Genomic DNA, 24074 nt, shown 5'->3' with positions numbered 1-24074 from the left:
AAACCTGCTTGTCTTGTGAAATGGAAAGCCTGAGCCATGGTCTTACACATTTATTTCAGTTTCCTCAAGAAATTAGCACAATACTATAGGCATTTAATAAAACTTTGTCAAATTGAATTCTATCTAAATTTGGTTGTTGCTTCTATTGAATGCCGACTCTCTGAAGATAAGACTCTGTTCACTTTTACATCCTAGTAGGATAAGTAAAGTAGGATACATAAAGTAGGATAGTAGGCATTCAGTGCATGTTTGAACCAATGAATGGGTATTTGATAGAACTATAGAACAAGTAGTCGCAGAACCTCCTTGTTTATTTGACTTGCTTGAATTCAGCTGCATATTCAGGAAATAGAAAATCTTTAACATGTCTGTGTTTTTGCCTGCCTTTTGGCTCAGTTAGCCATGCCCTAGGATGAAGATGATGGTGATCTTGGTATTCCCTTGGTCTTTCACTCATTGACAGCAGCCCAGTTATCTAGAATCAGGCTGCACTGAGCATGATTCTAGTATTTAAAAGACTAGTAATTTGAGAGGTTCAATATAACCCCCAAATGCAACCAGCTTACTTCATTCACATTCATTTCAAGAAAGAGAAGTCTAAGCCTTGGCTGGCGTAGCTCAGTGGATTGAGCACGGGCTGCGAACCAAAGTGTCATAGGTTCAATTCCCAGCCAGGGTACATGCTTGGGTTGCAGGCCATAACCCCCAGCAACCGCACATTGATGTTTCTCTATCTCCATCTCCCTCCCTTCCCTCTCTAAAAATAAATAAAATCTTAAAAAAAAAAAAAAAAGAAAAGAAAAGAAAGAGAAGTCTATGCCGATGCTGGAGGAAAAACTAAATAAGTTGCACCTAGTGCAACTACTGTCTTGTACTTTATGGGCATTATAACAGGCTTTCCAGGATGATTCAACTATATGCTGTGTTTGCCTTGCCTGCTAACTAGCTCTGTCCTCTATAGTGGAAATAGCACTGCACTTAAAAGACCTGATTCATTTGTTGTTTTGCCTTTCACCATCTGTATGACCTTTCTTGTCTGTGAAATGGTAAAAAGAATACCTATCTACAACGTTGTTGCTGAGATTTTAATAACTGTAGGAATGTTTTGTAAATTGTAAAGCATTATATAAACTTAAGTGGTATTACATGTACCTCAGTAACACTACATTTGCTTATAATTATCTCACTTTTCTTCATTCTTGTGTTCTACTCAACATTATTTCTGTGATAATAGAACTTCTTTCTATTTTCTTTATGTTGTTTGTCCTATTAAGGCCAAAAGGGGTTGCTTACCTTTTCAAATGACCTAACTAGGAGGCATGGAGAAGCTTATTACAATGCAGTTTACTGTGGGGGCTGACAGCACATTAAAGAGGAGACATTGGTGTCAGGCAGCACTGTTGACTGAGCAACCATGCTGCATCACATTGCCTCAGGTCCTGGAGCCGCTGGCCAGGGCTACTCCTGAGTTCTTCTCTATATCTTTATATAGGTGGTGAAAATAGCTAAAACCTTGGGCTCCTTGAACTCATTCTCTTTATTTAATCTAATTTTCTGGTTCTGTTCTCCAAACTGTGGGTGCAATTCAATTTTTTTCTCCTCTACCTCTGCTGCTAAAAAGCCCTGGCATAGGAGAGTAGTCTAGACCATGTTAATTTCTTTTCCTCTAATGCATCTTCTTACCACTGAAGTGAGTCAGTTTCTTTTGCAGTAAATAATGTATCTTTGAATCAGCCAAGCCAGCATTGTCATTTTACTCTGCTGGTTAGTGTTTTATTGATCCATTAATTTACCACTTATTGACTGAGCATTTGGGTATCAGGATTCTTAGTGGGTCCTCATTATCATACTACAAATAATTCTTGTTTTTGTAAAGACTGAACTTAGTCTGCATTCTCTTTGAAAGGACAACTGGGATTTCATGGGGAAGTAAATATCATAAAGCTATTGGTTGCTTTTGTGTTAAGGATTAGAGAAGGGAGAGTTGGTGCTTCCCTAAGACATTAGGTCTGTGTCAGATGATCAATTGCTATAAGAATAAGGATATTTCATGTGGTGGGAGCTAGCACCAGGCATTTCTGTGGCGTACACATGCTTACATATACAGCTATTTTATTTAATTGTATTTTTGATGGTTATATTATTTCTCATTATTTAATAGTCATTATAAAAATTTGGAAGTTACAGAAAAGTAGAAGATCCAAATTATTAAAATCTCATCACTCAGACGTATGTACCTGATCTTTATGTGCTTCTTTTGTGTGTGTCTTTGAATAATTTGCATTAGAAAAATCATTTTATTGTGGACTACTTCTTTCTTATTCATGAATACAAGTAGAAGGGAAAGTGACACAGATAATCCACAACAGTACTAAATAAAAAATAATATTGCATTGTTGCCTGTTCACGCCTTCCTCGGGTTTTTCCTCCTCTTTTTTCCATTTCTACTCAGTCTTCTTCCCCATCCTCCTCCCCTTTTATACTTTCATTCAAGGAAGATTCACCTTCCTGATAATATTATGCGTCTACAGTTTCTCACACTAGTTCACCAGTCTCTCTTATTTCAGCAAAGTATGAGCATATATCTCAAGAGGCCTGGGAATAGTCTTGAAGTATCAGCCATAAATTCAAAATTTCTGTGCATTCTCCTGATTTATCTTAAAGGTTCATATGAATTTTGCTTTTTAACTTCATTTACTGTGTTATAAAATATATTAAATGTCTTACCTCTGAGTAAAATTCTTCAGGAAGCTATGCCACATTTATTAGGCGACTTGAAACCCTCTCTGACATATGGCTGCATCCCCTGGGAGTACCTGTTGCCCTAATTTGAGAAACCTAGATTCTTGAGATGAGTTTGTATTTCTAAGAATATATTATTAAATAAAGTAAGTGAGTTACATGTATACTAGATTCCCAGTGATTCTTAGTGGAGAGACATGGGACATGCCTTCCTAGAGGGGAAATGTCAGAATCATCTGGAAAGTTTTGTCAGATTTTGCTCTAATACCTTCTCAGTTTGAGAATTACTGCCACAGTAACCTCTTGTTCTGATTGGAAAGCACTTTCTCAATTATATTGGGGTTAAAAATAGATGACCACAAGTTTATATATATATATAATTTATAAGGTGACTAATTTATATTGTTCTCTATTCTATTTGAATAACTGAATGGGAGGGGTTTTGTTGTTGTTCTTTTATTATTTTTTTTAGCCAAAGATGATATAATGAATTCAGCTCCCTCCCTCTCCATTCCCCAAAGACTCCTTGACTTGTCCTATTTCTATATGTCAAACATTAGGATTTAGAACCACCCTGGTCCTGAATTAGAAAATTATTTTGCTACATTAGAAATGCTTTTTGGGTTGTTTTTTACTTTTATTGTGGACACTATTACAGATGTCCCCATTCTCCCTGACCCCCTTGCCCATCTCTACCCAGCTGCCAACCCTTCTTCCTTCTGGCCATCACCACACTGTTGTCTGTGAGTTATGCATATATACTCTTTGACTAATCCTTTCACCTTCTTTCATTCAGTTTATTTTGTTCATTAGATTCCACATATAAGTGAGATTATATGGCATTTATCTTTCTCTGACTGGTTTGTTTCACCTAGCATAATAATTTCCAGGTCCATCCATGCTGTCACAAAAGGTAAGATTTCCTTCTTTTTTTTTATGGCTGTGTAGTATTCTATTGTGTAAACATACCACATCTTTTTTATCTACTCATTTACTGATGGTCACTTGGGCTGTTCCCACATTTTGGCTATTGTAATTAATGCTGCTATGAAAATAGGGGTACATATAGTCTTTCAAATTGGTGTTTTGAGATTCTTAGGATATATTCCCAAAAGTGGAATGCTGGGTGAAAAGGCAGTTCCATTTTTAATTTTTTGAGCAAACCCCATACTGTTTTCCACAGCACCAATCTGCATTCCCATCAGCAGTACACTAGGGTTCCCTTTTCTCCACAACCTCAACAGTATATGTTGTTTTTTTGATTTATTGATGATAGACATTCTGATTAGTGTGAGGTCTATCTCATGGTAGTTTTAATTTGCATTTCTCTAATGATTAGTGACATTGAGCATCTTTTCATTTATCTTTTGGCTATCTGTATGTCCTCTTTGAAGTAGTATGTATTCAGTCTTTTGCCATTTTTTAAGTGGATTGTTTGTCTTTCTGGTGTTGTTTTATAAATTCTTTATATATTTTGGAAAGTAACCCTTTATCAGATGTATCATTGGTGAATATGTTCTCCCATACAGTATATTCTTTTTTATTTTGTTGATGGTTTCTTTTGCTGGCAGAAGCTTTTTAGTTTGATGTAGTCCCATTTGGTTTTTTCTCTTTGTTTTCCTTGCTCTAGGAGACATATTGGCAAAAATATTGCTACGAAAGATATCTGAGATTTTACTGCCTATGTTTTCTTCTAGGATTGTTATGGTTTTGCAACTTAAGTTTTTTCATCCATGTTGAGTTTATTCTTGTGTATGATGTAAGTTGGTGGTCTAGTGTCATTTTCTTTTGCATGTACCTGTCCACTTTCCCCAATGCCATTTATTGAAGAGACTGTCTTTACTCCATTGTAAGCTCTTGCCTCCTTTGTTAAATATTAATTGACTATATAGGCGTGGGTTGATTTCTGGGCTCTCTGTTCTGTTCCACTGATCTGTATGCCTGTTCTTACGCCAGTACCAGGCTGTTTTGATTACAATGGCCTTGTAATATAGTTTGATATCAGGTATTCTGATTCCTTCTACTTTGTTCTTTCTCACGATTGCTGAGGCTGTTCGGGTTCTTTTTTGGTTCCATATACATTTTTGGAATATTTATTCTAGATCTGTGAAGTATGCCATTGGTATTTTAATAGGAATTGCATTGAATCTGTAGATCGCTTTGGGTAGTATGCACATTTTAATGATATTAATTCTTTCAGTCCATGAACATGGTATATGCTTCTACTTACTTGTATCTTCCTCAAGTTCTTCAGTGTCCTATAGTTTTTTGAGTACAGGTCTTTTACTTCCTTGGTTAAATTTATTCTCAGGGACTTTATTTTTTTGTTGTTGCAATAGTAAATGGAATTGTCTGTAGTTTCTCTTTCTGATAGCTTGTTATTGGTGTATATAAATTCCACTTTTTTCTGAATATTAATTTTGTACCCTGCTATTAATATTTTGTCAAATTTGTTTATTAGATCTAGTAGCTTTTTGGTGGAGCCTTTAAGGTTTTTGATGTACAGTGTCACGTCATCTGCAGATAATGACAGTTTTACTTTCTCCTTTCCAATTTTGATGTCTTTTATTTCTTTTTCTTGTCTGATTGCTGTGGCTAGGACTTTCAGAAATGCTTTGTTCTTTAAAGTATTTACAGGGCTGTATCTAATATGACAATTTAGTGCCTCAGTGTTTTTAGCTTTCCTTCTTTTTCTTTTGTTCTGTGCCTTCTATCCTTCTGCCTCATGCTGGTCTTTCAGTATCACCATCTTAGTGAGAGACTGAGGCCCTTTGGCATATACTACATTCTTATTTGAGGCCCAATGGCATAAACTATATTTTCAAAGACATATAATACTATGACAACTATAAGAAAGTAATTCCATGATAAAAGAACATCTGACATAGCCCTGGCTGGTGTGGCTCAGTGGATTGAGTTCTGGCCTGTGAACCAAAGGATCGCCATTTCTGTTCCTAGTCAGGGCACATGCATGGGTTGCCGGCCAGGTCCCTAGTAAGGGCAACCTTACGAGAGGCAACCACACGTTGATGTTTCTCTCACTGTCTTTCCCCCTCCCTTCTCCTCTCTAAAAATAAATAAATAAAATATTTTAAAAAGTAAAAGGACATCTGGCATAAAAACTATTTAGGATTATTCCTATTGCAGCCAGGTTCATGCAGAGCATTTAGCAGGAGTGGTCTAAGTTCTCACACAACAACACAGTTGTTGCCTCATGTGTAGGAACTCCACTTTTAGGAAGCATACATCTCGCTCTTTGAGAGCCTGTGAGAACCTCGATTTCCAGAATCAGAAGAGAGGTCAAAGATCTGCCACTCAATTCCTATATGCTGAATCTCAATCTGTCTTCTTCCTCCTTTGTGTTTTCTACACCCTCTACCTCTGACATTTTGGGAAAGTCTAAGCTATAACATAGGTAAGTTAACAACAGTGCCCTGGCTGGTGTGGCTTAGTGGATTGAGTGTTGGCCTGTGAACCAAAAGGTCATTGGTCTGATTTCTAGTCAGAACACATGCTTGGGTTGCAGTCCAGATCTCCAGTTGGGAGTGTGTGAGAGGCAACTGATCAATGTATTGTGCAATGTATTTCTTGTACATCGATGTCTCTCTCCCTTCCCCCTCTCTAAAAATGAAAAAAATATTTTAAAAATTAACAAATATATGACCAAAATAAAAATTATCAGGTTTTATAATTATGTCTTTCCCAATTTCTTTTATCTTTTTAGTTTCCTTTTGTACATTTATTATTTTTTTTTCCTTTGGGACTAAATTAAAGGTAGGGTTATATGAATCTTTCAACAAATATTATTAGAAATAAACATTTATTCTTGAAATGTTTTTAGAGTAACTTAAGGATTCTGTGCCAACAATTCCAACATGGGTTGTTTTGGTTTGTTTTTCCATACCACCAAGCAATTCTCTGGTATCACCTGGGTATCCTACAATTCAAGTCAATTCTAACTCTGTCCATCTAGAGATAGATAATATCAGATTCCACAGATTAAGGACTCAGCCCTATTAAGACTGTCCTCCACTTCAGATGCAAGTTGCAAATCCTGGTTGTTACCTACTCTTCTGATTGACTGGCTGTAAGTCAGAGGTTCCCACAACCCCCTCCTTGGGTTCAGTTAATTTTCTAAAACAGTTCTAGGACTCAGGAAACCAATTTTATCACTAAATTACTGGTTAATTACAAAGGATATAGTTTGGGAACACCGGATGGACAGGATGCATAAGGAATGGGTGCAGAGCTTCCATGCCCTCTGTAAGGGCACCATTTGGTCAGCACTACCATATGTTTACCAACCCAGAAGCTCTGAGAACCCTGTCATTTTGGGGTTTTGTAGAAGCTTTGGTACATAGGCATGATGATTATATCATTGACCATTGGTGATTGATTCAACCTCTAGTCCTCTCTTTCCTTCAGGCCAGAGAGGTGAGACTGAAATTGTCAGATTTATAACTACGCCTTTGCCAATCTCTTGAATCACATTGTGGGTTCTTCTGGTGACCAGCACTCATCTTTCAGTGCTTTATAAAATTCACCTCATTAACATATAAACCCAGTTGTGTAGGAAGGGGGCTTGTTATGAATAAGACACTCGTTTCACCTTTATGGTCCTGAGGTAATTTCAGAAACTGAGGACCAGGCCAAATGTTAGACAAAAGATTCTCTTATTGCTCTTATCTCTCAGGAAATTCCAGTGGTTTGGGGGGCTGAAAGCCAGGAACTATGGACAAAAATCAAATATATATGAGTAATATATTTTGATTATCCAGGTGACCAAATATATGATATTCTTTCAGATACCAGTGTTACACTCATACATAAGGCATTCTGTTAGATATGATAATGAGCAAGGTCAGACATATACTGACCTATTGAGCTTACTGTGTGAATGAAGAGAGACAAATGAATTAAATAACCAGAGATAGTAAAAATTTACAGTTGATAGCATTTGACCCTTTTCTTGTTGAGACTGTTCAATTGGCATCTAGAACCCACACACTTGGTTTTTCCTACCTCACTCACTGGTCATTTTGTGCTTTCCTTGCCAAGTCCCTTTTCTCTTTTCATCTAATGTTAGAATGCCCTAGGCCTAGCACTTGGGCCTCTTTGCTACCTACTTCCTTAGGTTTATCATTCAGTCCTATAGCTTCAAATACTACCTGTTAATATCTATATGCTGATGACTGTCAACTTGTACCTGTATTCCTTATTCGTCCCTAAACTCCATAAAAATTTCAGTATCCCAATCCTCAAACTCACTACGTTTCATCTCAGTAAATGACACCACCATTTACTTAGTGGCTCAGGACAGAAATGTAAATTACACTTTTTGCTTTTTTTACCTTCGTAGTTTTCATCTAATCAATCAAGTTTTGTTGGCTGTACGCATTATATCCACATCCCACCACTTTTTTATCATCACCATGGGTACCTGGCTGGTTCACTTCAGTAACCTCATAACTGATCATCTGTTCCCAGCACCCTCATCCTCACCCCTTTTTTGGCATCTGTTGTCCACTTAGTAGGCAGAGTAATCTTTATAAAACCTAAAACATACCTTTACAAAATCCTTCAATGAGGAAATGCTGATTTCAGGTCTGGAGTGGGAAATGTATAAGATAAATCTCTGAGGTTAAGATAACAGAGTAGGAGAAATGGTGAAGAGACAATGAGGCCCTAATCATAAAATTGAAAATGGTTCATACTGTCAGAAACCATAAAGAAAGATCTTTATCAGATCTTTCTCAAGATCACATCAGACTTTTGGAATTTAAAGGCAAAAATAATTGAATTTATATATATTATCAAATAGTAGGGCATTTATCTTTTTGATAATTGTGTGTATACAAACACAGTTTAAGAATTTTTAAAACTCACAAAAAAAGTTGGTAAAAAGCATAGTGAACTGCTGTATATCCCTTAACCTAGACATACTAGCTATTAACACTGGTCACTTAAGTTGAACCATATAAAAATGCCAGTTTTGACAGAAAAATCACATTGATGGTGAAACTGAATACACACATATATATACAACATACATTTTTTGTTGCTAAACCATCTGCAAGTAGGTTTTATACATAATACTTCATTATGTATCTTTCTAGAACAAAGACATTCTACTACGTCACTACAGACCAGTGCCTCACTGAGAAAAATTAATATTAATTCAACATCATCATCTAAATATAGTCCTTATTCATATTCCCCTCTTCATATCATTAGGTTTTAAAAAACCTATAAAACTAATTTTAGTCTGGGGTGCTTTCTTTTAAAGAATAAAGTGACTTTGTTTACTGTTGGCTTACTCTAGTTTTTTTTCTTTGTGGTTTAGCTTCTTACATCCGTGTTTGACAACAGCATCAAAACCTTTGGAGTAATTGAGAGTGACCCTTTTGACTGGGAGAAGACCGGAACTGATGGCTCCCTGACAACCACCACTACTTCCACCACTCCTCAGTTGCACACCCGCTTGACCCCTGCGGCAATCGGGTATGTCCTCAGCAGCCCACTTAGCAGCCTTCCCTGGAGGCATTGTATTAGCAAAAATGTTTTCATTCAGATTCCCTCAGATGTAGGTGAAAGCCTATGGATTTTCTTGAATTAATATTGCTCTCATATATATATGCTTTTGTTCAGGTTTACTTTTCTTAGAAAGTGCTTACAGATCATCCTGTGAGATGGGAGCTTAGAGCTGTGTGGCTAGTTGATGTCAGATTTACAGTTTTCTCATCTTTAAAATAAGAAGGAGTATTTGTTGCATTTACTTCTAAAGAATATATGGGACCCTGGACAGAATGAGTCACAATTGTATGTAATTATATTGTGTTTAAGTTTAGTGGGAACAAAACATGTAGCTTGTTTCTCTTAAGAGAATGATTTAATTTTCAGAGTATTAGGAACAGGTTATGCTGTATTTTCACCTTCTTGGGTTTTTGTTTTATTTTCTCTACCTGCATAAATAGTTGCCTCTGGCGAGGCAGGTTGTCTGTTTTTCTGACCCTTTTTTAAATCTGCTTTGGTTACTTTTAAACTGTTTGGTTTAAAAAAAAATAGGAAAGATCCTCATACAGTGTGAACTCATAGGAACTTTTTATCACTAATTCATTGCTTTGATTTTATATTGAAAGATGGGATCACTAGAGCTTATTGAACAGAAAAACTTACATGGACTCATAACTGAACACGTCCTTGATTAGCTAGTCTAAGAGTTCTTAAATGTGAGACCCTGACTAGCTACATCAGAATCACCACAGATATTTGTTTAATATACCTATTCATAGGACTCTCCCTAGGCCTCCTGAGTCAGAATCTAGGGATGTGGCACAGAAGTCCATATATATAAGATATTTCTCATGCTTACCTGAGTTTGGGACCCCCAGCCACCCCATTTTATAAATGAGGGAAATAATCCTGATACTGAGTGAATCATCCAGCTTTGGATAAATGTTTCTATAGATCAAGTTACAGAGCCTGAGCTGTCTAGAAATTTTGATTCTTGTTTTAGTGCATTTGTCCTCCTTCTCCTTTAATTGTTGTTAGAAAATAGATAAGCTCCAACTTGGAAAAATCTGGTGATAGGACTTCAAGATAGCTGAAGTCCATGAAGACAGTATAAGTTCCCGTCTTCTAATGTTTTCTCCTAAAATAAGATAGAATAACACAAAAGAAAAAATAAAACTACACCAAAACCATGTCCTTAGCATAATTGGAAGACCAAGGATGACCAAACTTCAAAATAACTAAGTAAAAAGAGAAAAAATAAAACATTAAGTCCCTGTGTGGTATCTCTTGTGGTCCTTCCTTACCCAACCCTACCACAAGGCTTTATAAAGGCAGATCAATAAAAAACTGTGGGGAAGAGAATTAGCAATGGGACTTAAAGTTGATCTAAGACCAACACTAGACTACATCCATCCCAAGAACAGAAATACTAAAAAATGTCCAAGTAGGTCAGATCATGAACTAAAGGGAAATACAAATATGCATGATTCAAAACACATAGCTTTTGGGGAAGAAAAAAGACAAAAAGAAGGGAGAAGTGCCCTTTGTTAGTTGAGTTGTGAAAGAAAAAACGTGTATTAATTTTGGTTCAATCAGGAAAGAGAAACTAGCTAGTAATTTGAACACGGAAAGATAATATAAAGAATCATTACCTGTAACACAGAATTGGAGTAATTGGGATTGAGTAGTAAGAAATAGAGAGAACTGTAAAGAATACAGGAACAGCAAATATAAAGTGCAACTCCTACTCCTAGGGCTGAAACTAAACATCCAAACAAAGAGCTCCCAAGCTGAGGTACTGATCTTGTTGAAGAATGTATGTCTGTCCCTCTTTGAATGGCAAGGAAGTTGCTCAGATGCCACACTGGTAAAATATGCTGAAAATCTGCCCTCTGGAACTTGGTGGAAATCTGCCCTCTGGGGTAACATTTACTGGGGGTATTTCACTAGCCACACACTATACAAAATTTCTGAGTAGTGGGGATTGCTCGGGAAAGCCATTGGTTGCTGCTATCTGTGTGAGATAGGCCCTAAAGATACTGTGATGCAGCTGGAGCCTTGCACCAGGGAAAGCCACGCAGGCTGGAGAAGCTTGCCAAGCTATATTCACTGGAACCCAAAGCAGAGCACTTTTCTCCTGCAGTTTCTTCCCAGTGCTCTGTACTGACAAAGCTCCCTTGCCAGCAGGCAGAGGGGAATATTTAAAGGGCTCAGATGCACTTTCATGGAACAGGCAAAAAGGATTAATTTGGAGCTGAAAGGCAATAAATCAGTAATTGCAAAGGAGCAAAAGGAGGGGAAAAAAGTAGCTATATACAAGAAACAAGAACTATACAGAGGATACATATCTACCCTGACCACAAAAACGAATAAAAATCCACTTGCATGTTTGGATTCTGCTATATTAACATAAGTGGGCACTAATTAAACTATGAATCTTATAAAACACTCCAGTAACACAAAAAATGAACAAGAAACAGATTTTAAAGTTCCTTAAAGTATTATAGTAAAAAAATCAGAAAAGAGAATCTAATACATATTAACTATGGAAATTTCCTCTCAAATAGACAACCAAGAAGAAGAAAACTATAAACGAAAACAAAAAAGAAAATGATAAGACAAAACCCAAAATGGAATTAAATATGTTTATTCATATGAAGATATGGATAATAACCTTAAATCAGAAATTTAAAAACTAAGAATAGAAATAGGAACCCCCTCTCTGGGATGGGTGGAAAAGGTGAAAGCGTTTAATAAATTGCTAGTTATAAGAAATAGTCACGAGGATGTAAAGTACAACATAGAGAATAAGTCGATGATCCTGTGATAACTGTATGATGTCAGATGGGTCATTGAATTATTGGGAAAATCACTTTGTAAGGTCTATAAATGTCTAATCACTATGTTGTATACCCAAAACTAATATAATATTGTATGTCAACTGTAATTGAAAAATAAATTTAAAAATATTTTTTAAAAGAAAGAAATAGACCACAAATCGGGGTGGGGGAGGGAGAGAAAAGGAAAAGGAAAACAGGGGAAGAAATGAAATGAGAATTGTTCGAAGTCAGGAAAAAATGGAAGAAAAGGGTATCTCAGAATTGAATAAATTCAATTAAAATGTGCCCAAAGAAGAGTAGACAAGTGAATAATAAAAGACATTGCATAAAATTAGAGGAAAAGCTTTAAAAGAAAAAAAATACAAAAATCATTTAAAAGAGCTAGAGAAAAGGGTAGTGCAAATGGGAGGCAGACAGAGGAGGACTAGGATTCCTAGTGTAAAAGTTTCTGGAGAAGAAAAACAAAACAATACCAATTAAAACTGAGAAACTCGTTAGCAAAAGGTTAAATAAGAAACAGGGACTAAGAGCATTTAAAAAGGTGTGTCCACAGGTGACTGTTAGAACAAAAAGGCAAACTTTCTAAAATACCGTAAGAAAATTGATATTTAACAAAATACACATAATTATAAAATACTATGACAATGTTGAGGCAAAGTATATCAGTCATAACAATAAATATACATAGATTTACCTCATCTATTAAAAAGATTTTCAGTTTGGTTTCCATAGCTGTAATTATGCTAATACAAGAGACACACCTAAAACTAAAAGTGGTTTAGAAAGGGATGGAAAAAGATATACCAGGAAAAAATGGAAACAGTAAGAAGAGAATAATGATCCTGATGTCAGACAATGTAGAATTCCAGACCAAGACCAAAAAGCATGAAAAGTTGTAAAGATGGAAAGGTACCTTTTAATGCTAAGTGTCAAAGTTCACAAGTGGGATATAGTATTTATTAATATTTAGTCACCAGAACTATAACAGTCACCTTTAGGGAGCAACAACTGTAGGAGATTCAAGGAGGCATAGATAGAAACACACTAGTAATGGGAGATTTTAATAGACAGTTGACTCAGTCTGAGACAGATCAAGTGAACAAATAAGAAATAGAAGACAAAGAGCATGGTCAATAAGGTAGATATAATGCATATTTTTTCAAACTACACCCTGATGATAGAGATTGTAACCATTTGCTCAAATACCCCAGGAACATTCACAAAAATTGATCTGTTATTAAGGCCTGGCCAGGTAGCTCACTTGGTTAGAGTGTTATCCCAGCACACCAAGGTTATGGGTTCAATCCCTGGTAGGAGCACATATAAGAATTAACCAATGAATGCATAAATAAGTGGAACAGCAAACTGACATTTCTCTCTTTCTCCCCTCACTTCTTCTCTCTCTATAATCAGTAAATTAGAAATTTGATCAGTTATTAAGTCATTTAGAAAAAATATCAGTTCCGTAATAAAGCAGAAATATTATACTATCTGATCACACTGCAACAGAACTAGAAATTACTGATAAAAATGGCAATGGCCCTTCCACCTGGAAACTTAAAAACCTGTTAAACTACTCGGGTGAAAGGGAAAATACAAACTGGAATTATAGGGAAAATAATGATAATTAATATACTATATCTGTGGGATGTATATTAATTGTCTGTGGGATACACTTAAAGCCAAGATCAGAGAAAAATTGATGACATTAAACATGGAGGTACATAATGTCCATGTGTCTTGTTATTGATAATATTAATGTTGATAATCTGGTTAAGGTCGTGGTAGCCAAATTTCCCCACTGTCAAGTTACCGTTTTCTCTTTGTAAGCAATAAATGTCTTGTGGGACAATACTTTCAAATTATTCATGATATCTTTCATGAATTTTTTTCATGATATTTTTGCCCACTTATTTATCTATCTGTGAATCATGCCTGCAAAGTATTAGGCCCATGCTGTTCAGTGCACAGGTGTTGTCTGGTGGGATATCCCTGTGAGCAGGAAGAGCAAGGAGACAGAGGCCGAGCTACAGCTGCTGGCCAGAGGCTGAGTAGGAACTTAATGATTGGGTGTTTAACTTGGTCTTATTTCCCCTGCTGGGCCCCTAGCATGGTATTTATAAGTTGAAGTGCCTTTAAAAAGGCAAACCGAGAATTGTATAATACATATTAGCCCACAGCTTAAAGATTGCATGGAATTTAAACCAGCTGAACTGGGGGCAAAAAGGCCCACAAGCCTACATTTTCTGCCTGTCCCTTTAAGAAAAAGTTTGCTGACCTCTGAATTCTCTAAATGATATGGGGGAATAACTGGAAAACCTTAGAGAATCAATGTTAAAAAAAAGTGATAATGTATGTTCCACAACTCTGAATTTCTTAGTAGGAGAAAGTAAGTCCAGGAGAAGGTAGGAGAATGCTTTCAATCAGGAGTCAGCAAACCTTATCTCTAAAGGGCCAGATAAGTATTTGTGGGCTCAGCTATCTCTGTCTCTGTTGTCACTGCTGTTGTAGTGCTGAAGCAGCCAGCCATACAGGGCAACAATTGAGTGTGGCTGTGTGCCATAACACTGTGTTAATGAAACATAGGTGAGTGGGCCAGATTTGGCTCACAAGCCCTAGTTTGCCAGCCCCTGACTTAGATTATGGGGAAGGGAATACAAAAAGGATGTCCATACTTACTACTTTTCTAGTTCTCCCATACACCTTACCTTTCTCCCTAATCTGCTTCTATAATTTATACCTTGCCTGCAAAAACAGGCCATGTGCTAAAAATACTCCCACATATACTTTCTCACTCATTCTTATTCCTTAACATAATTTATCTGGAAAGGAATTCTTTCTCAAAGTCCAGATTTGGATCAGAGTTTTAAAAGAAAATAATATCAGGAGTAAAAATGAGAAAATAAATGCAGAGATGAACCTGAGATATGTGGAAGACAGCGTGTGTGCTGAAGATGGAAGAATTCCATGAAGTGTGTGGTGTATGGAAGCACAAGAGATACAAGGGAAACAGTAAAAGTAAAAGCAGTTTCAAGGGTGGAGGTGTGGTTTGTCTCCTGAGGTGTGGAAGAAGAAAATGCCAAAGAATTGTGGTAGTTGTAAAGAAGCAGAGTGGTAGCTGGGCATAAGGAAAAAAGGATTTGGAAGAACACTGAGTGATTAAAATGGGGGGAAATGTGGGGCTGAGCTTTCTGAACGCAAATGTTTATCCTTTGGCCAGTCCCTCTCCTCAGGAATAGAGGGAATTCTTTCGATAAACATTTGGGCTACCACGTAACACATACATGTTAGTATCCATTGTAATTCCTTGCATCGATAAATAAAGAATTTACACCTGAAAAATCTTTTAATAGTCAACTTATTTCTGAACTTTATTTTTATAGTAAATCCTTTCATTTGAATGATTTTAGGCCAAACTACCTTCTAAAGATGTTCTTATAAGGTTCTACTTTACAAAGGCTTTAATTTTTTCTTCCTGGGAACCATGGTCAGTGCTTTTCTAGATTATGTACCTCTAATCTATTGATAAAGAGGTACATCTTCTAACCTTGACCTTGATAGGGAGAGGTGGTAGTGAAGGTGGTCATCAAGTCAGGTGAAACAAGTACCTGAAAAATGACTGAGGTTCTCACAGCATGACATTTTTATGCCACCTGGCCAGGACGTAACTGCTGCCAGTAGAGTGGTTCACTGAGGAGATGACCTGTTTCACCACTCATGATAATTGTGTCAGTGTAATCTACTGAAGATTGGTTTTTCTGCTTTTAAATGTTCCAGACCACTTTTAAGAAAAAGTTTCATTGTGTGCTAAATACTGAAATATTAAAAGAAATTGAGTATAGTGTAGAGTTCTGGAACATTAGAGCTGTCAGGGGCCTGATCATTTAGTGGGGTGATAACAGAACTAGAAAAGCCCTTCATGGGCCAGAAGTCTAAGGGAGAGATGACCAACCATGGTGTAAACAGGACATGAAGTTACTTGAAAGAAGTATATAGAGAAAGTGCCGATTTATATTTTCTGTATTGTTCCTGGTCAGTTCATGCAGAATGTACAAACTGGTGCAATTGTGAATTTTCTAGTTTCCCATAGAAGGCAAGAATTTCCTTTATCATCTTTATGTTCTTAGGGCCTTGCATGGATTAGTAAAAAGTCTAAATGAAAAAATAAATGCACATTTCACCCTATTAAAACATATAACTTATGATTCCTATTTATATCAGTATGATACTTAACACTTTCCTGTCTATAGTTTATGTTGTCCTCTAAGGAAATGGGTAAAGAGCCCTGGCTGGTGTGGCTCAGTGGATTGAGCACTGGCCTGCGAACCAAAGGGCTGCTGGTTCGATTCCCAGTCAGGACACATGCCTGGGTTGTGGGCCAGGTCCCCAGTAGGGGGCACATGAAAGGCAACCACAAACTGATGTTTCTCCTCCCTCTTTTCACTTTCCCTTCCCCTCTGTAAAAATAAATAAATGAAATATTTTAAAAAAGAAATGGGTAAAGATTGAGAAAGACTTGTTAGACAATAGACCAATATTTCTAACTTTTAAAGTAATTGTTAAATCAGTGAGTTATATATTAGAATTTTTGTTTTTAAATCAGGTTGAAATTCTGTTGATAAAAATGTAGAAGTTTTATTTTGTTAGAATTCTTCATGACCTGTTTCTAAGGTTTTTGTTTTTGTTTTTTGTGTTCTTTTATTCTCTTAATGATCTATAGACTTCATTGTTTTAATTTTAGAAACAAAATGTAAAATAGTCTCACAGTAATTTTGATTCTGATGTTTTTAATGTCTACCTTTTCTTCACCCCTCATTTTTAGAATTGCCAATGCCACTCCCATCCCAGGGGACTTGCTTAGAGAAAATACAGATGAAGTGTTTCCAGATGAACAGCTTAGTGATGGGGAGAATGGCATCCCTGTTGGTGTGTCACCAGATAAATTGCCTGGATCTCTGGGACACCCTCGTCCCCAGGAGAAGGATGTCTGGGAAGAGATGGATGCCAACAGGAACAAGATAAAGCTTGGGATCTGTAAGGTGTGTATTTCTTACATAGTAAGTGATAACTGTCTGTGTGCTTACTATTGCTCTCCTATTTCTTTAGCAAAGTATAATGATTCTCAGTTTGAATGAGGAGACAGAACATTATGTTGCTAGTTATTTTATATTTGTAATTGCAATATTTTAGCTAATTTTGTCCACAACATTGAAGACTGGACACCAAACATCAATCTTCATCTTGTATTTTGTGGACAAGATAAAGGCATTTAAAAAAAATAACCAGACGTTGAGACAAAAAGACGAGATCTCTGTAGCAGTTAATAGTCTTTCTAAATAATGTAACAAGACCCTGGGCTCCTCCTTTGGTGTGGATTGATGGAGCTTTGAGAACCCATTCAGAAACTGTTCTCAATGTGGAGGTGGGAAGTGAGGGTTGGAAGTTGGAAGCATCATACAAACTGTTTATAAATTGACAAAGTGGATGTTGAACAAATGACATGAGTTTTTCTTCATTAGGATTGCAAGTAGGTTCACCTGCAAGTGTGGAGAGAGAGAACAGACTTCTGAATTAAATGATTAATTTTTAGTAATCTGTGGGCAGATTTTTCCTAAATTTCTCTCTGATCTTACTGTTCCTTATCATTTCCATTTTCACACAGAAGATCACATGAAGATAAATAGTATAGAGGGACAACAAATTAGAAATCAGTTAGTGTTTTGGTGCTTCCTATGGTTTTATAAAGGCTTAGAGGCAAAGGAGGTTAAGTTTTTAGATGTGTAAACAAGACTTTGAGCTCATACCTGTTAACGTGATTGATAGAAGGTTGGCTAGTCATGCTTTAGGAATGGAGAATATATCTTGAAAAGAATCACTTCTGAGGAACTTGGCCCATTGATAATATATACTACATTATTAAACGGTATAACTAAAAAATTGACAGTGTATCCTTGCAGTCATGGGAGTCATTTGCAAAAGCATTCTCTGCATAGATGTGATAAGGTGCACTGTGGTCTGGCTATTGAAAAGCACTATTGGACTAATAGTAATCCAGGACTAACGAATGAAAACGTTGTCAGAAAGTCAGTGTCAGATTTTCGGAATGTCAGCTGTGCCATCTTTATGGCAGCAGGAGCAAACTGTCCTTATGGGGAAAAACGGTCTAGTTCGAGCCCTTATGGAGTCTGTGTGTGTGAGAGAATGGCATAGCACAGGCATAGATCTTAGTCACTAGTTCTCTTTCACCCATCATCACTATTTAATCTCTGTTAATTCTCTTCTGTTTTTTAATTCCTTCTTTTTAAAAAGGTACTCAGATTATTGGTGTTGTTGTTTTTTTCATACAAGTAATGTTACATGATTTAATAAAAATGTTTGCCATTTTCTTGCATTTTTGGAAGTCCTGGACTCATTTTTTTTTCTCAGATAGTTCCTTTAGAAGTTCTTTTAGTTGAGGTCTTTTGGCAGAGGACTCTTTGAACTTTTACTTAGAAGTGAATGTGTTTATTTTGGCTTTATTCTTCAAAGATAGTTTATGCTAGATTCAAAGTTTTTGATTGACATCCTCTTCATCTATTGGTCATATTTTTCCTCTTGCTTCCTCTATTGGTATCAGAAGTCTGCTGTTTTAATTTTTTTCTTTGTGAGGATCATTCCACCTTTCCTCCTTCCCCAACTACTTTTTAGCTTTTTTCCTTGTCTTTGGTGTTCTGCATTTGAACTACAATATGACTAGGCATATATTTCTTTTGTTTATTCTTCTTAGGATATCTTATGTTTTCTGAATCTTTGATTCATATTTTTTAATCAATTCTGGGAGATACACAGCCATTCTCAGGCTAAATATTGTCACGTCTTTATTCTTTCTGTTCTCTCTTTCTGGGATTCCAATGAAACATACATTATGCCTCTCTATTCTATCTGTCATATCTCTTAATATCTTTTTTCATATTTTTCTCACTTTGTTGCTGTGCTTCATTTTAGGTAATTTTTCTATGTCTTCTAATATATTAATAACTTTGGCCTTTATGCTAATTTGTTTAACTTGTTAGTTGAATATTTAATATTAAGTTCATCAGTTAATTCTAGATAATCCTTTGTGATCTTTGTGATAATGACCTTCATTTATTTAAACATTTTATGCATAGCTGTTCTATATTCTGTATTTGAGCAAGTTTGATAGCTGAAGTTTGGGGGCTATTTATATTTTAAAAAATTACCACTTCTGCTGACTCTTAGTCATGGTGGCATGCTTCTCATGTGTTTGTCTTTATTGTTTTACTCTTTAATTAATAATTGGTAGGAGTTCTATAGACCTAAATTGGGGGAGTGAAGAAACCTCCCTTTAGAGAAGATTGCCTTTTGCTTCTGCTGGTAGCCAAAGTGTACCCCTTCTTTAAGACCAGTTGGGCATCTTCTTCAGGGTCTTTTCTCAGAAAAGATGTCTCAGCTGCTGCCCTCTCTCATTCCACTAACTGGTGTGAGTCTTAATTTCCCTGATAATTGCACTGCTGTAGGCATCTGTGCTTAGGTGGTTCTACCCCTCTGCACTGCCTCATGCTTAGCAGCCCTCTGCTCTACACAGCTTCTTGTTGTTTTTTTAGAGAGGGAATGCAGCAGGGGATATTGAGGCTTGGCAACCTCTCCTACATCTTGTGAAACCACTTGTCTCAAAGAGAATGTCCTTTCCAAGTTTTAGTTTAGTGCATGGGGTCCTAGAAGCTTCTAGTTAGACATCATACAAAAGGCAAAGGTTGTTAAACATTTTTAGACTGTTTATCTTTGTACCAAAAATATAAAAAATAAAATAATACTGAAACTGGGAATAAATTAATAAAACTCAATAAAGAGTAAATAAACAAGTGTGTAATGACATAAACTAGCCAAATATCCCAGTCTTCTGAGAACACATCCTATGACTTGCTTATATTTTATTGAAAGACTCAAATGATTGCTACCATGTATAGTAACTGGAATGTTCTTCATGGTTTTCTTTCATATTTTGTCTAGGCCACTACCGAAGAGGAGAATAGCCATGGTCAAGCAAATGGTATTCTGAATGCTCCAAGCCTAGGTTCACCGATTCGTGTCCGCTCAGAGATTACTCAGGCAGATAGAGATGTTCCGTTGATGCGAAAGTTACGTTCTATCCACAGTTTTGAGCTGGAAAAACATCTGACACTGGAACCAAAGCCAGATACTGACAAGTTTCTTGAGACCTGGTATAAAATAGTTTTTCTTCTTTTTAAAAAAGTTACTGAGATATTATTATTATTTAAAATGTTTATTTATTTCTAATATGTGAAGTCTTTCAAGTAAGAAATTCTTGTATTTTTTGTAGCACTGATTTAAGTTCTCATCTTCACCCATGTTTTAATTATCATCCTGATTTTTATGTGAATTGTTTCCTAATATTGTTACAAGTTCTTTGGAAGCTGAGCAGTGGGAGCTGGTAACTTCATAATACTAGATACAAATCAAATGAACATTTTGAAGTGGTTTTGTTTGTAAGGTGATTGCTTTTATTTGGAATGGGGAAGGTGGAGTGTAGAGTTGGAGAAGGCATTAAGCAGGAAAGAGGCTATTCAATTCATTTTAATGGAGGCCTCCTGTGAATAAGTGCCATAGGAAAAATAGACATGAATAAGTTTATCTGTCTACCTAGAAAGGAAAGATACAGAGCTTCAGAGAGCTCACAATCTACTTGAGAGAAGGAAAGGTGGAATTTAGCAAGTCATACATGCTAATAATTGTTTGCAGTTCATGGTTATGAGGCCATTATCCTTAAATTTTGATAACAGAAGACAGACTAAACTTTTAAAATACTTCAGGATATATTTATGAGTTATAGAAGGCTTCAATAATATTAAGACCTGAGTGACTTTGATAATAGTCACACTCTTCAGTGTACATCCCTCGTGGCCACTGTTGACAACGTACTATTAGGTTAAAAAGGCTGTGTATTTGACACCGTGGTTGCTAGGTCCAAAGACAGTTCAGCTGCTCTGGTCAGGTTCAGTCTGGCTTCCATTTTAAACAGTCCTTCATATACGTGTGTTCTTCTCATGTCAATCATTCTGTCTCACAGCTGTGTGATGTAAGCTCATGCCTACGTGTTGATGTGCTCAAAAAGGTGGACCAGGGTTGGAGCAGTGTATAAACATTTTGAGTTGTGGCTAAGATTGGGAATAAACATAAAGGTGCAATAGGGATAAAAGCTTAGTTTGGTAAAGAATTAGTCTAACCAAAGAATGGGATTTTTTAAAAGAGAGTCCATGCTAAGGGAAGAGCTGAGAGATAAGACGGAGTTGAAAACAGAAATAACCCAAGAAAACGAACTCAAGCTAGAACCTAGAGTGGACATGGAATTGAAGTATGTAATTACAACTTAAGGAAAGGAAAGTGTATTGCTTAAACTGCTTCCCTACACATGAGAACAGTTCTGAGAAGCCAGTGCAGCCAAATACCACCAGTCACACTATGTTGCCTGCCCCTCAGGCAGCAGAGAAATTTGTATATACAATGTCAATTGCCTCTTAGTTCAACAAAACTGAAAATGCATCCTGAAGCTTATACCACCTTATACCACCCTTACCACCCCCACCACCATATATGGAGTTCTGGGGGCTTAGTGGGCTGGACGTGTGTGGTTGAAGCAGGTACAGCACCTTCTCTGCTTCAAAGCCTGCCTCTGAAAGAGTGTAATCGAATGAGTATACATTTACATACATCTCTAGACACAAACAACTTCATAAGTATTTTCCTTATTTCCACTAGCTTATTTACTTACCTCTTGTAGGGATTCAGATGAGGCAAAAGTCCCTTGAGTAAGTTGTTCTCAGTCGCTCAGAGAAAGCAGAGGGCAGTGTGATTCAGTTGACAAAGCAAACATGAAGTGAATCATATAAATCAACCCAGTTAGGCTGCTCTCCTGTCCTGCAGCCCAGCAGGGGAGCCATCTTCCTCCCATGGGTTCCATCTTCCAAAACAGGGCTAAGATGAGTGGAGAAGAGTATTACCAAGCTGTGAAACTTTCCTTGTGCTTTATCCATATTTTTCTTCTCTAATCTGTGTGTGAATATTAGTTCTGTATAGAGCTAATAGGGTATGCAGCAAGTATTACCTTTGAACAATTGAGTAACTTTTCTGTTTTCTTAAGCCTGGAGAAAATGCAGAAAGATTCCAGTGCAGGAAAGGAATCTGTTCTTCCCGCTCTGCTTCATAAGCCTTGTGTTCCTGCTGGGGCCCGTACTGACCACATCTGGAACTATGATGAAGAATATCTTCCAGATGCTTCTAAACCTGCCTCTGCCAACACCCCTGAGCAGGCAGATGGAGGTGGCAGCAATGGATTTATAGCTGTTAACTTGAGTTCTTGCAAACAGGAAGTTGATTCCAAAGAATGGGTGATTGTGGACAAGGAGCAGGATCTTCGGGATTTTAGGACAAATGAGGCTTTAGGCCATAAAACAACGGGGAGCCCTTCTGATGAAGAGCCTGAAGTACTTCAAGTCCTAGAGGAATCACCTCAAGATGAAAAGCTCCAGCTGAGTCCTTGGGCAGAAAATGTTCATTTAAAGAAGGAAACCTCAGGTGTGATCTTAGCACTTTCTGGGGAGTGCCCTGCCACTGCTGCTTTAGAACAATACACAGATAGGCTAGAACTCCAGGCTGGAGCTGCTGGTCAGTTTATTGCAGCAACACCCACAAGTCCAATGGAGGCACAAGCAGAAGGACCCCTTACAGCGGTAAGCGATTTGTTTCTGTCATTCATCTCTGCTGTGCACGTGAGGCGGTATTAGGAAAGGGCTAACAGTTGACCAGCTAAGGTTCTTCAGCAGAGGCCTAAGTAGGAAATGGGTATAGGGAGTCACGTCTGGACTAGTCGGTCTTCCAGGATGAAATTTGGAGGTTTCCTGTCAGGATACCAGCTCAATCTACAAAATGTCATTATAACGTAATTTCAGAATGACATTGATAATTAGGCCACAAGAACTATCTGTGTGCGTATGTAATATGATTTTTAAAAGACTTATAATTCTAGATATTTATATCTACATTAGAAATATGGTGAAAAAGGCATTTAGTTAATCATTCATGGGTTGTACTTTATACTGTTGCTAAGTCTAGTTCTTTTTTTCCCTTTCTCTTTTATAACCTCTACTTAGACATTTCTCATGTTTTACATTTCTCTTAAGCAGTTGTTTTACAGCTTTGCTGTCCATTGTTTAAAATACAGTGTCCCAGGCTAACTTCCAGAACTCCTGCTTCAGTAGTTCTGGGATAGAGCAAGCCCAGGAATCTGCATGTTAACGACCAGATGAAGGCCATTGTGGTACAGGTCTTCCGCAAGGGAACATTTTGAGGAAACTACTATTTACTCTCAGTTTGGGCATCTCTCTGGAGACTCCTGTTATACTGTTGTTTCTGGTAAAGCAGTGTGCCCCCTGTGAGTGTGTGAGTAGCAGGAGCTCCAGAAAGGCCAGATATGGAGACATAAAGGAACTGTACAGAAATCTTAGGCACCAGCAGGTACATGTGTCCTTACATGGGTGGAAATACCAAGTTTTCTTCCATTCCGTCATCATCTAGCAACCCCCTTTTTCACCTCACCAGAAATAACATTGTTCCCCAGGCTGAAATGTTTTCTTACTAGAACACAATTCCTCATACAGGTGTAAAACACTGAGAAGAGGTAACAAAATTTGATTTTGTGAATAGTTCTGTACAAATTTACCTGCACTACAAAATAGGAGAATAAATTCCTACCTCTTTTTTAAAAATCAGCTAGTTGGTCTTTCCTTCTTTCCCAAAACAACTTTGTATAGTTACACAAGTTGCTTACTGAATGCCTAGCCAAGGAAATAGGGTAGAAATTCAGCCCAAATTTTGTGAGCAAAACTGTGCATCTTTGTTTAGGGCTACGTTCTCTTGGAAGAGCATTCTTTTCCAAATTGTACAAGGGTACCCTGTGGGCTA

At 37.0% G+C, this 24074-nt stretch overlaps 1 protein-coding gene across 3 annotated transcripts in view; it reads left to right on the top strand.

The window, feature by feature from the left end:
• TTBK2 (tau tubulin kinase 2) overlaps positions 1–24074 on the top strand; it is a 133602-nt gene that overhangs the window by 93228 nt on the left and 16300 nt on the right. For all 3 annotated transcript variants that reach the window (XM_028505502.2, XM_036032247.1, XM_036032254.1), the window contains 4 exons: positions 9086–9243; positions 16918–17134; positions 20106–20317; positions 22255–22843. In XM_028505502.2, the coding sequence (XP_028361303.1) occupies positions 9086–9243; positions 16918–17134; positions 20106–20317; positions 22255–22843 (1176 nt within the window). The remainder of the gene's footprint in view (positions 1–9085; positions 9244–16917; positions 17135–20105; positions 20318–22254; positions 22844–24074) is intronic.

Source organism: Phyllostomus discolor, chromosome 1 (assembly GCF_004126475.2).
Source record: "Phyllostomus discolor isolate MPI-MPIP mPhyDis1 chromosome 1, mPhyDis1.pri.v3, whole genome shotgun sequence".
Classification (NCBI taxonomy): domain Eukaryota; kingdom Metazoa; phylum Chordata; class Mammalia; order Chiroptera; family Phyllostomidae; genus Phyllostomus; species Phyllostomus discolor.
This window is presented reverse-complemented; position numbering and strand designations above follow the sequence as displayed.